The sequence below is a fragment of the Scyliorhinus canicula genome, chromosome 17, assembly GCF_902713615.1.
Source record: "Scyliorhinus canicula chromosome 17, sScyCan1.1, whole genome shotgun sequence".
In the NCBI taxonomy this organism is placed as follows: Eukaryota; Metazoa; Chordata; class Chondrichthyes; order Carcharhiniformes; family Scyliorhinidae; genus Scyliorhinus; species Scyliorhinus canicula.
In genome coordinates this window covers 64,519,895-64,533,689 of record NC_052162.1, presented here as the reverse complement: position 1 = coordinate 64,533,689, position 13,795 = coordinate 64,519,895, and the positions used below count along the sequence as shown (strand labels likewise).

The window sequence follows — 13,795 nt, the reverse complement described above, 5'->3', positions numbered from 1 at the left end:
GCGTGCAGTTCTGGTCGCCACATTACCAAAAGGATGTGGGTGCTTTAGAGAGGGTGCAGAGGAGATTCACCAGGATGTTGCCTGGTATGGAGGGTGCTGGCTATGAAGAAAGGTTGAGTAGATTAGGATTGTTTTCGTTGGAAAGACGGAGGTTGAGGGGGGACCTGATTGAAATCTACAAAATTATGAGAGGTATGGACAGGGTGGATAGCAACAAGCTTTTTACAAGAGTGGGGCTGTCAATTACAAGGGGTCACGATTTCAAGGTGAGAGGGGGAAAGTTTAAGGGAGATTTGCTTGGAAAGTTTTTTTACGCAGAGGGTGGTGGGTGCCTGGAACGCTTTGCCAGCGGAGGTGGTAGAGGCGGGCATGATAGCATAATTTAAGATGCATCTAGACAGATGTATGAACGGGTGGGGAACAGAGGGAAGTAGATCCTTGGAAAATAGGCGAGAGGTTTAGATAAAGGATCTGGATCGGCACAGGCTGGGAGGGCCGAAGGGCCTGTTCCTGTGCTGTAATTTTCTTTGTTCTTTGTTGTTCTTTTTATTCTAAACTTTAGGGACTCCAGAGATGGTCCACGACCAGAAAGAAAAGCTGTTGCAGGGGATTCTTGAACTATAAGATAGTCAAGAGTAAAGCCGGATGAGAACAGTTCCACACATCTATGGACTATGGAGGAGATACATTGGAGGCAGGTAACCATGTAAAAGGCTCATCTAGATCAGAAAAAGATACGGAGAGTGTGTACAACATTCTCAGAGAATTCCTATTGCGACTTTCAGTGATGAGGCAACGGCAGCTAAAAATTTCGAAAGACAAATAATTGTACAAAGTACCCACAAATAATTTTTTCAGATCAGAGAAAATATTAAAATATTGGCATAACAAACACATTTCTCAACAATTTCATATTGAATTCATAGTTTTAATAAATGTTTTTACGAAACAAAATCAGATTTTTGGTGAAGCTGGGAGGTGTATTAAGTGTTGAACCAAGTGAAGGGTAACTGATCTCTTCTTACTTGTATCTGATACAGTTTTGAAGGCAGAGTGATCCGAGTAGGACATCTTCATAAGCATCATTTAAAACAGATGGCACACACTCAGTTTCCCAGCTATTTTACACCCCTTTCCCACAATATTCATTTGAGCCTTGACGTGCCAGCCTCTACTCTTTGTTGCATTACACAAACAACTTTCCTATAATTGTGCAGTAGAATGATTGCAGTTCATTAGGCTTGACTACCCTTATATTAAAACATAGTGTATTAAACAGCTCAACTAAAAGCAAATTGTTAAGCAGATTGCCTAAATAACAAGCATATCACCAAAATAGATAAATATTTCTCTGCTTTATGATTTTTAAAAATACTCAACTTCAAAAACTAAATTTCTCATAGATTATTACTCAAGATAAGGCAGCAACATTACCCTGATCATTACTGTCAAAGTGTAAATTTCTTTTTAAAAATATACGAAAGGAAATATAAACCAAACACCTAATCACTACAATTTTGCTGGGGGATGAGGAGAAAAATGTGTTTTTTGTTATCGAATCTGGAGATTAGCTTCTTCAAACCTATAAGAATTGCATAATATTAATGTGTGCTAGATGTCATGCAACATAGGAGATATTAGGATGATGGAAGAGTTGCTTGCATGCATCATTGAACCTATTATTTTAATTTTATAAGTTAAAATTGTTTACATACAAAATACAGTTTTCTCAAAAAGTACTACAATATGTTCAGTACTGTTTTTTTTTTTAAAAAGGAGTTTATACAAGGTTATATACTTCAACCATGAACTGTAATAGATGGCTTTCTTTCCCAAGAATCTACAATAAATAGCATGCTTTTAGCCATGTGTAAAGTTTTGCCTTGTTTAATTCTATCATTTTGCTGTATTTGCTGATATATTAAAAAAATTATATAAAACATTCCACATCTACTCCAATTCCTACTGAATACTTAACAGGGGCATATAGAAATGTACACTAGGTCACGCTTCCTTTTCTGTGAAGATTTAATCAATTTAAGGATTTAATTTAGTAATTTGTTCTTGGCAACTATAAATGATTCAACATGGACTTCACAGTTTTTGGATTACTAGTGCATGGTAACATCCAAGTTCAATGCTGCACATGGCAACTTGGTGTCCAGTGTCTTGATTTAGATTACATCAATAAACTTGATGAGCAGTTTACTGCATAGCGCACCCAGTGCCTGGTAAGAATTCATCCACATATATGACTACAGCCTTCAAAAGATAGGTCATGGAGCCAAAGCGACCACTTGGGGCACTGTCATATAACAACTTGCAAATCCCAGTGGCAATATCCTTCTCCAGCATGATATCATCAGCACCCAGGGCTGTCTATTGAAAAAAAAGTGGAAAATCCAATTAGTGCCACATCTTTATAAAAGATAATACCAACAAAGTTAAGGCTCAGGACCATCCTGGAGATGGAAAGAATATCAAAATCCATGGATGATCTGGAGTCTTCACCTCTCTCAGTTAAAATGTCAGGCAGGAATCGTCCCAAGAGAGGAATAGCTGCCCTGCAGCCGTTTAATGATCAGTTAATGATCTCTGCATGTCAGGAACAGCAAGTCTCACCTCAAAGAGCTGCCAGCCCATCAGATATGATGGCCAATCCTGGTATTACTCTGGGGCCTTCAACTGGGACCATCGCTGGATCCCTGGAAAAGAGCAAGTGTGGGTGGGATGGGGGGTGGGATGGGTGATGGGGGGGGGGGGGGGGGGGGGGGAAAGAGTGCCAGTAACGGAGGATCTGTGGGGATTGGGGGGGGACTTGGCTCTTTGAGGAGCCCAGGGAAACTGCTAAGGAGGGACCCTCCTCTACCCTAGCCACTAAGAATCTAGCCACTTGGCATGAGCCTCTCCCGCTACCATTTAAATCCCAGCAGTGGTGGAATGGGGCACTGAAATGTGAATTAATTGTTCAGTTAAGGGCCTTAAATGGGTCCACTGACAGGCAGGTCACCCAATACCACCAGCTACCCGGTGGGGAGCTTTGAACTCGGCCCCAGGGGTTCTCCAAATTATTGCACTGTTTGACATATTTGTGAATCTGCTGCAATATCTGGAGATGAATGGGGAAGAGAAAAAACAGAAGAGAGAGAGAGAACAGGCAACACACGGGGGTTCCAATAATTAAATACAAACTGGCTTTTTTAAGATTACCTACTCCTTGCTCCAAGCTTTCTGGCCAGGGAAGAAGATATAGGAACAAGAAAGAAAATAATGAAACTCTAGTGTATGAAAAAGAAAGTTTTACCTGATCCTCGATAAATAAGTTATTTGCCATGTGTGCAATGCGATCAACTCGAATTATTTCACCAATAATTTGTACATCTGCATCAGCCAGCATTGTGAGGACGAGAATTGTTTCTACAAGAAGCTGACGATATTCTGGGTGTGGCACACTGTTCAGGAAAGTCTCTACCTGAACTGCAAATTTTATTTCACCAGGAGTCATCTATTTAGAAAGGAAAAAAAGAATTGCAGGTCAAGTAAATCAAGTCATTAATCTCAGTGACTATCTACAAGAAATGGCAGTTTTTTTTTGATGAAGTAATGGAGTGTATGTGGTTGATGTGGTGTGGATTTCCAGAAGGTGTTTAATAACATGCCACAGAGTAGGCGAATCAGCTAAGCAGAAGATGGAATAAAAATAACAGTAGCAGCATGAATATGCATTTGGCTGGGTGACAGGAAACAGTAGTAGTCATTGTTTTTTGGGAAGTGGCGTTCCCTGACAATGAGTACTAGGACCACTGCTTTTCTTGATATATAGTCATAACTTAGATTTGGGTGTACAGGCACAATTTCAATATTTGCAGGTGACCCAAAATCTGGATGCATTGTGAACTGCAGGGAGGATAATGAAACTTAGACAGACAGATCCATAGAATCTCTACAGCGCAGAATGAGACCATTCAGTCCATTGAGTCTGTACCAACCCACTGAAAGAGCACCTGATATAGGCCCACTGCACCGCACTATTCCCGTAACTCCACCTAACCTGCACATCTTTGGACTGTGAGAGGAAACCGGAGAGCCAGGAGGAAACCCATGCAGACACAGGGAGAATGCGCAAACTCCACACAGTCATCCAAGGCCAGAATTGAATCTGGGTCTCTGGCGCTATGAGACAGCAGTGCTAACCATAGTGCCACCATGCTAGCCAGTGAAGGAATGGGCAGACATGTGTCAGATGAAATTTAGTGCACAGAGGTGTAAAGAGAAAGATTTTAGTTTCGTAGAACGTAGAAAGAAACTGATAGGTAGAATTCTAATTGCTGTAGTAACAGAGATTTGGGGTCATATGTGCACAAATCGTAAAGGTAGCAGGGCAGGTTCAGAAAATGGTTAAAAAGGCATTCAGGATCCTGGGCTTTAGAAATAAAGACATAGAGGACAAAAGTAAGTAAGGATAGGGTGGAAGCGTGGGGTGCTCTTTCCAAGGGACGGTGCAGATTCGATGGGCCGAATGACTTCCTTCTGCACTGTTACTTCTATGAATCAGGGCAGCTCGGTGGCGCAGTCGGTTAGCCCTGCTGCCTCACGGCACCGAGGTCCCAGGTTTGATTCCGGCTCTGGGTCACTGTCCGTGTGGAGTTTGCACATTCTCCCTGTGTTTGTGTGGGTTTCGCCCCCACAACCCAAAGATGTGCAGGGTAGGTGGATTGGCCACGCTAAATTGCCCCTTAATTGGAAAAAATGAATTGGGTACTCTAAATTTTTTTTTTAATTCTGTGAATCAATGAACTTCTGAGTCAATATCAGTATCAGCTAAGAACAGTATCACAACTCAATTGTGATGTACCTTTGCTCAGCTTAACACAGCCACCCACCCTACCACATGCCCACAGGTACAACCACATGCCTACCCCACCCAAACACCCAACCACATCCACGCACTACCTAGGCAGGTGTAAACTCCTGAATAGCCCAGTCAGAATTCAAAAATAAAACTGAAGAAGGTATTGGAGGATGGGAGAAGATTGTTAAAAGAAAAGGGATAAATGGAACAAAATGAACTTTTAGTGGTCCAATCAATAATTCTGCTCATAGTTATCTAGATTGACAGCAAAAATGTATTTTAATGGCTTTAAATTGACTCTTATCTGCACAAACAATTTGGAAAGGAGAAGGCCGAATATCTACCTCGACTGAATCTAATTTAGTTTGATAGGCAGCATGATGCAGTAACACACAGCTGGCACAAATACCAGAATTGGACACTGATGGCAGAGTTCTGGATATCCTCAGGTTTACAGAGGGTAGAATATGGGAAACCAACCAGTAGTGTGTTGGAACAGTCAAGTCTACAGATAAGGAGGCATGAATGAGGGTTTCAGCAGCAGATGAGCTGAGACAGGTGAAGTCGGGTGATGTTATGGAGATGGAAATGGGCATTCTTAACAGTAGCGGAAATATATGGGAATATAAGGGTGCGGGGGGGGAAAGGGAGGACAGCCCAGTAAGGATGCTCAGGACAGCAACAGGAAGGGCACACCTGGGGGACCACAAGTATGCCTCTGGTATGTTTCAATACCAGGGAGCCAGGCATAAATAGTAAAACAGGAGGTTAGCTTCCCGACCACGGGGGCCCCCGAATGCAAACAGCAACCCCCCCCCCCCCCCCCCAACCAATCCTGCATATATGTTCTCTGGGTATTTGCGACAAAATACGTGAACTCCCAAATTACACCATATTTTGTCCTATACATTTTCAATAGCTCCCTCGTTATTTATACTTGCCTCTTTAATATTTAAACACTAATGTACAACACAGAATTTGGAAAATAGAAGGAGGCCATTCAGCCCATTGAGTCCGCACTGGCCCTTGGAAAGAGCACCCTACCTAAACCAACACCTTCTACCCCATCCCCGCAACCCAAGCTAACATTTTTGGACACTAAGGGCAATTTAGCATGGTCAATCCTCCTAACCTGCACATCTTTGGATTGTGGGAGGAAACCGGAGCACCCGGAGGAAAAACACGCAGACACAGGGAGAATGTGCAGACTCTGCACAGACGGTCATCCAAGCCGGGAATCGAACCTGGTACCCTGGAGCTGTGAAGCAACCGTGCTGACCATTGTGCTAGCGTGCCGCCCATGGTGGCATGCAACAATGCTGCCACCAACCAAATGTAAATAACCAACAGAAAACAATGTGTGAGGGGGGGGAGGAGGAGGGGTTAGGTTGTGGGAGGGGGTAGGCTATGTTTCAGGGTTTTACGTTTGTACAGGTATTTTACTCTGCCCTGTTGTTTTGCACAATTGTGTCTTGTATAAAATGAAAATCCGAATGAAAATTTAAAAAAAAATTAATCTCAGGCTCAAACATGACAGCAAGTTTGCAAACATTTATCTCAGATTTTGCCTCAGATGGTTACCAAGGCTGAAAGATAGACACAGTAGCTAGAGAATAGAGTTTGAAGTGAGGGCCAAGTCTTCTCAATATTTAATTGGGGAAATTTATGCTCATCCTGTACTGCATTTAAAATAATCAGTCTGATTATTTGGCAACAGTGAAGGAGGTGATGGGTGTCATTAGTATATATGTGAAAACTTAACGCTTCGCTTTTGGATGTTGATGCCAAAGGGTAGCCTGAAGAGGAGAAATAGATGGGGGCCAAGGATACATACATTCTTAGTAGATACCAGAGGTAATAATGTAGGAACAGGAAGAGAAGCCATTGCGTGTTATACTCTGGCTACCATTAGATAGTTATGATGTGGAGATGCCGGCGTTGGACTGGGGTGAGCACAGTAAGAAGTCTTACAACACCAGGTTAAAGTCCAACAGGTTTGTTTCAAACACGAGCTTTCGGAGCACGGCTCCTTCTTCAGGTGAATGGAAAGGCTTGTTCCAGAAATGTTTATATAGACACAGTCAGAGATGCCCCGGAATGCGAGCACCTGCAGGCAATCAAATCATCAAAGATGCAGAGAGAGAGGTAACTCCAGGTTAAAGAGGTGTGAATTGTCCCAAGCCAGTTCAGTCGGTAGGCCCCTGCAAGTCCAGGCTTGTTGGTGGGGGCCGAATGTAATGCGACATGAATCCCAGATCCCGGTTGAGTCCGCATTCATGCGTGCGGAACTTAGCTATAAGTTTTTGCTCAGCAATTTTGCGTTGTCGCGTCTCCTGAAGGCCTCCTTGTAGAATGCTGACCCGGAGATCAGAGGCTGAATGTCCTTGACTGCTGAAGTGTTCCCCAACTGGAAGGGAACAGTCCTGCCTGTTGATAGTCGCACGATGCCCGTTTATTCGTTGTCGCAGTGTCTGCATGGTCTCGCCAATGTACCACGCTTCGGGACATCCTTTCCTGCAGCGTATGAGGTAGACTACATTGGTCGAGTCGCACGAGTATGCGCCGCGTACCTGGTGGGTGGTGTTTCCACGTGTAATGGTGGTGTCCATGTCGATGATCTGGCATGTCTTGCAGAGATTACCCTGGCAGGGTTTTGTGGTGTTGTGGTTGCTGTTCTGAAGGCTGGGTAATTTTCTGCAAACAATGGTTTGTTTGAGGTTGCGCGGTTGTTTGAAGGCCAGTAGTTGGGGTGTGGGGATGACCTTGGCAAGATGTCCATCCTCGCTGATGATGTGTTGGAGGCTGCGAAGAAGATGTCGTAGTTTCTCCGCCCCAGGAAAGTACTGGACGACGAAGGGTACTCTGTCAGTGGTGTCCCGTGTTTGTCTTCTGAGGAGGTCGGTGCGGTTTTTTGCTGTGGCGCGGTGGAACTGTCGATCAATGAGTCGAGCGCCATATCCCGTTCGTACGAGGGCATCTTTCAGCATCTGTAGGTGTCTGTTGCGCTCCTCCTTGTCTGAGCAGATCCTGTGTATACGGAGGGCTTGTCCATAGGGGATGGCTTCTTTAATGTGTTTCGGGTGAAAGCTGGAGAAGTGGAGCATCGTGAGATTATCTGTGGGCTTGCGGTAAAGCGAGGTGCTGAGGTGACCGTCCTTGATGGAGACGAGTGTGTCCAAGAATGGAACTGAATTTGGAGAATAGTCCATGGTGAGTTTGATGGTGGGATGGAACTTATTGATGTCATCGTGTAGTCGTTTCAGTGATGTCTCGCCGTGGGTCCAAAGGAAAAAAATGTCATCGATGTATCTGGTGTATAGCATCGGTTGAAAGTCCTGTGTGGTGAGGAAGTCCTGTTCAAACTTGTGCATGAAGATGTTGGCATATTGAGGTGCAAATTTGGTCCCCATGGCTGTTCCGTGCGTCTGGATGAAGAATTTGTTGTCGAAGGTGAAGACGTTGTGGTCTAGAATGAAACGGATGAGTTGCAGAATTGCGTCTGGAGATTGGCAGTTGTCGGTGTTGAGGACTGAGGCTGTTGCAGCAATGCCGTCGTCATGGGGGATGCTGGTGTAGAGTGCCGAGACATCCATTGTGACGAGGAATGTTCCTGGTTCAACTGGTCCATGGGTGCTGAGTTTCTGTAGGAAGTCCGTCGTGTCGCGACAGAAGCTGGGTGTACCTTGTACGATGGGTTTCAAGATGCCCTCGATGTGGCCAGAGAGGTTCTCACACAGGGTCCCATTGCCTGAAACGATAGGACGGCCTGGTGTGTTGGCCTTGTGTATTTTCGGGAGGCAGTAGAGATCTCCAATGCGGGGATTACGTGGGATGAGAGCACGTAGGGTGTTCTGAAGGTCTGGATCTAAGGTCTTGATCAGTCTGCTGAGTTGGCGGATGTGTTCCTTGGTTGGATCTGCGGGTAACTGCCTGTAGTGTTCCTGGTTGTCGAGTTGTCGGTATACTTCTTTGCAGTAGTCTGTTCTGTTCAGTATGACGGTGGCCCCTCCTTTGTCTGCTGGTTTGATGACGATGTTGCGGTTGGTCTTGAGAGTGCGGATGGCGTTGCGTTGTGCTTGGGTGACGTTTGAGGCTGCCTTGTGATTGCGAGTGATGAATCTGGCATTGACACGACTTCTGACGGCTTGAGCATACATGTCGAGTCTAGGGCAGCGGCCTTCCGGAGGGGTCCAATTTGACTCTTTCCTTTTCGGTTGCTGCACTGCAGATCTCGCGGTCTGCTGTTCCGGTTCATTGGTCGTGTCCCTGGGTTCGCTGTCGGCCTCTTGGGGTCTGTGGAAGAATTCCCGGAGCCTCATTCACCTGATGAATTCCTCCGTATCTGCCGCGAGACTGATGGGGTCCATTTTGGTGGTGGTGCAGAAATTGAGCCCTCTGCTGAGGACTTCGATTTCGTCTGGTTGAAGGGTGTAGTCTGACAAGTTGACAATGGATTTCCCTGTATTGTTTTCGACTGTTGTACCGGGAGAAGCTTGATTGCTGCTAGTGGTGATGCCAAGTTTCTCAAGCTTCCTGTTCTTGGTGTGCATGTAGGTGGCATAGTATTGCTGTCTCATCTGTTTGGCGGTGTTCCGCAGCTGGTCTGCTGTGTCCTGAGCGCAAGTTGAGAATATGGCCTCTCTCTTGGTTTCCAGGTTGCGTCGACTGCTGTAGAGTTGGTGTACGAGGTGTTTGAGGAGTGTGACAGAGGTGCGGTGGCAGAGTCTTTCAGCGTAGTCTGTGTTGTAAGTCGACTTGAGTGGGTTTTTGATCTGTAGTCCTTTCGGGATCTTGTCTGCTTTTTTGCATCTTTGTAGAAACTGAATGTCAGTGTCTATATGCGCGATCTTCCTGGAGATCCTCTCCACTTTGAGCCGGCAGTTTGCGGTGTCAATGGTAGCCATGATGTGGAGATGCCGGCGTTGGACTGGGGTGAGCACAGTAAGAAGTCTTACAACACCAGGTTAAAGTCCAACAGGTTTGTTTCAAACACGAGCTTTCGGAGCACGGCTCCTTCTTCAGGTGAATGGAAAGGCTTGTTCCAGAAATGTTTATATAGACACAGTCAGAGATGCCCCGGAATGCGAGCACCTGCAGGCAATCAAATCATCAAAGATGCAGAGAGAGAGGTAACTCCAGGTTAAAGAGGTGTGAATTGTCCCAAGCCAGTTCAGTCGGTAGGCCCCTGCAAGTCCAGGCTTGTTGGTGGGGGCCGAATGTAATGCGACATGAATCCCAGATCCCGGTTGAGTCCGCATTCATGCGTGCGGAACTTAGCTATAAGTTTTTGCTCAGCAATTTTGCGTTGTCGCGTCTCCTGAAGGCCTCCTTGTAGAATGCTGACCCGGAGATCAGAGGCTGAATGTCCTTGACTGCTGAAGTGTTCCCCAACTGGAAGGGAACAGTCCTGCCTGTTGATAGTCGCACGATGCCCGTTTATTCGTTGTCGCAGTGTCTGCATGGTCTCGCCAATGTACCACGCTTCGGGACATCCTTTCCTTGGTGAGTTTGATGGTGGGATGGAACTTATTGATGTCATCGTGTAGTCGGGAATAGTTTACTTTTGTCACAGCCACATTGATGATATTAAGTGAAAGTTATCTTTACAAATGAGATAAGAGTGCTAGCACTGTGGGAACAATAATTTGTCCTGCAGGATACGGTCTCTACTTTGATACGGGAAATCCCAAATCAATAGTGGGAATTGGAAAATGCTTAAATTGAATCTTAATATTATCCCCCTTGCATGGTTAAAAAAGTGAGATGTGTTATATTAGATTGAAGTACAAATTAGAATAAAAAATTAAACAGAATGAATGGGAAGCTGAATAGTACAAATGAGGGGCTGAATGGCCTTGTTCTATGCTGCAACATCTTATAATTGCATTATTGATGTTTCAAGTGATAGATGAAATGTTTCACTGAATGATACAAATTAGAAGGCTCCAGTTGCAATCCCACTTTGCTATTAGCTTTCAGGTACTGTAATTATGAACACCAGCAACTTGTTTTGGTGTGATTAGGCCAGGGAGGGGGAAATTAGTTCCTGTTTCAAATTCCTGTCCAGTGACAGCTCCTGGAAGTGCACGTGAATGTTGAATGAAGAGCGGATCACAATGGGTTATGTTGCTTCCCAATGGCTTTGTCAACATTGGGATGACTTTTCTACATAGACCAGCAGGGAAATTTGTTCATGCAGCACCTGTTTTTCAGGCACTAAATGGCCTCCTCAAGCCTCCAATGTGACACACAGATAAATACATGTTCACTTTAGTTCAGATATGTGCCAATCACCATATTGATAAAGGCCAAAAAAGCAGCAGTGTCCACATGAGAAAAAAGCACTGACCCCTTAATTTATATATGTAAAAGACCCAACACCTGAGGATTGGCTGATCCTGAGGTGGCACTCATGTTTTATGTGGCCTAAGAGATGGTCCTTAATAGGCTTCAAATAACATTACAAATTAAAGTATACTTAGCTAAATATGGAGGTGGGAGGCAGAATTGCTGCTCCTGTCCTCTCATTAAAAGGTGGGTCACTGCTGCTCCTTCACTTCCCCAGTCACTGTCCACTTTTGCTTAATAACAGCACCCCCAGCAGGACAATTGTGGACTGCTAAAAGCTCAGTCTTCAAACATGCTTTGCTGATGAGCTGGCTTTCTGCAGCTGTCTGGCATGATGGAAATAGGGATGGTATCTGACAAAACCTGGTACCATCCCCACTTCCTCCTCAACCATCACAGTGGGCAGCACGGTAGCAAGCATAAATGTTTCACAGCTCCAGGGTCCCAGGTTCGATTCCCGGCTGGGTCAGTGTCTGTGCGGAGTCTGCACGTCCTCCCAGTGTGTGCGTGGGTTTCCTCCGGGTGCTCCGGTTTCCTCCCACAGTCCAAAGATGTGCGGGATAGGTGGATTGGCCATGCTAAATTGCCCGTAGTGTCCTAAAAAGTAAGGTTAAGGGGGGGGGGGGGGGGGGGGGTGTTGTTGGGTTACGGGTATAGGGTGGATACGTGGGTTTGAGTAGGGTGATCATTGCTCGGCACAACATCGAGGGCTGAAGGGCCTGTTCTGTGCTGTACTGTTCTATGTTCTATCAACTCTCTCCCTCACTCTCTCTGACCTGCTCTTCTAGGCTGTGCTATTCATAAATCATCCCAGTAACCATGTTTGTTCTCAAATGCGAGGACACTATCCAAGATAATTTAGCACAGTGGGCTAAATAGCTGGCTTGTAAAGCAGACCAAGGCCAGCAGCGCGGGTAAAATTCCCATACCAGCCTCCCCGAATAGGCACCGGAATGTGGCGACTAAGGGGTTTTCACAGTAACTTAATTTGAAGCCTACTTGTGACAATAAGCAATTTTCATTTCAACACAAATTACTTTCAGATGAATATTTTTAAATTACTGACAATTTAAACTTGATTATTAAGCTTTAGTCAAAGGAAACCTGCCTTTCCCCACTGTAGTATTGCAAGTGACAGACAAGTGAATTCTCTCATTCATTGAATGAGAGCATCGCTAGCTGGGCCAGCGTTTATTGCCCATCCCTAATTACCCTTGAACTGAGTGGCTCGCTAGACCCGTCAGTGGGCATTGCTGTAGGTCTGGAGTCCCATGAAGGCCAGACCAGCTAAGGATAATGGATTTGCTCCCCTAAAGGACATTAATGAACCAGATGGGTTTTATGATCATCGACAATGATTTCACAGTCAACATTAGACTTCTAATTCAGATTTTTATTGAATTTACCATCTACCATGGTGGGATTCAAATCAGGGATCCCCAGAGCATTACCCTGGGTTACTAGTCCAGTGACAATACCACTAAGCCACCGCCTCCCTGCATTGTCAGTTTGGTGTCATTATAATTACATTTCCTGACAACGCGCTGCCCTTCTGACTATATTTGAACATAATACATCATCCCTATTCTACATTATGCCAAGATTATGCTGGTCTATTTGGCTTGAGTCTGCAACTTGCAAAACTCAAAACCAGAGTATAAAATTGGCCATACTGTGAACAGGTTGGTGGCACTAAATTGTGATGAAGTTCAATGAAAGTATGAGGAACAGCATTTTACCTTTTGATTTGGACGTCTACAGCCTCTTGGACTTAATAGTAAATTCAACAATTTTAGGTCATAATCACTGCTGCCATTTGTTCAGTCAGCGACTGTGGTAATGATCTGTTATAGAACATAGAACAGTACAGCACAGAACAGGCCCTTCGGCCCTCAATGTTGTGCCGAGCCATGATCACCCTACTCAAACCCACGTATCCACCCTATACCCGTAACCCAACAACCCCCCCCCCCCCCCCCTTAACCTTACTTTTATTAGGACACTACGGGCAATTTAGCATGGCCAATCCACCTAACCCATTATTGCCATTTATCATAGAATCATAGAATTTACAGTGCAGAAGGAAGCCATTCGGCCCATCGAGTCTGCACCTTCTCTTGGAAAGAGCATCCTATCCAAGCCCACACCTCCAACCTATCCCCATAACCCTAACCCTACCCAACATCAAGGGCAATTTTGGACACTAAGGGCAATTTAGCATGGCCAACCTACCTAACCTGTACATCTTTGGACTGTGGGAGGAAACCGGAGCACCCGGAGGAAACCCACGCACACATGGGGAGAACGTGCAAACTCCGCATAGACAGTGAACCAAGCCGGGAATCGAACATGGGACCCTGGAGCTGTGAAACAATTGTGCTAACCACTATGCTACCGTGCTGCCCTTTACACCTTTTCTGGACCAAATTTTTTATTTCTTTACTTGTCCTATGACAATCTCCCTTTGCCTTGCATTATCAAAACCTTATCATTTCATCTCTATTTTCCACCCGATCACAGACCTTGGTTTTGTGGAATAAAACACTTACATTTCAAACCTTTTCCAGTTTCGATGAAAATTCATCAGCCTGAATT

The 13,795-nt window shown here is 45.0% G+C and overlaps 1 protein-coding gene across 5 annotated transcripts in view; it reads right to left on the bottom strand.

Moving 5' to 3' along the window:
• Positions 1–907: 907 nt before the first annotated feature.
• Positions 908–13,795, bottom strand: part of LOC119951454 (phosphorylase b kinase regulatory subunit alpha, skeletal muscle isoform-like) — a 132,597-nt gene continuing 119,709 nt past the window's right edge. For all 5 annotated transcript variants that reach the window (XM_038774655.1, XM_038774656.1, XM_038774659.1 and 2 more), the window contains 2 exons: positions 3,305–3,505; positions 908–2,379 (listed from right to left, as the gene is read on the bottom strand). In XM_038774655.1, coding sequence (XP_038630583.1) covers positions 2,206–2,379; positions 3,305–3,505 — 375 coding nt within the window. In that variant the 3' untranslated portion in view covers positions 908–2,205. The remainder of the gene's footprint in view (positions 2,380–3,304; positions 3,506–13,795) is intronic.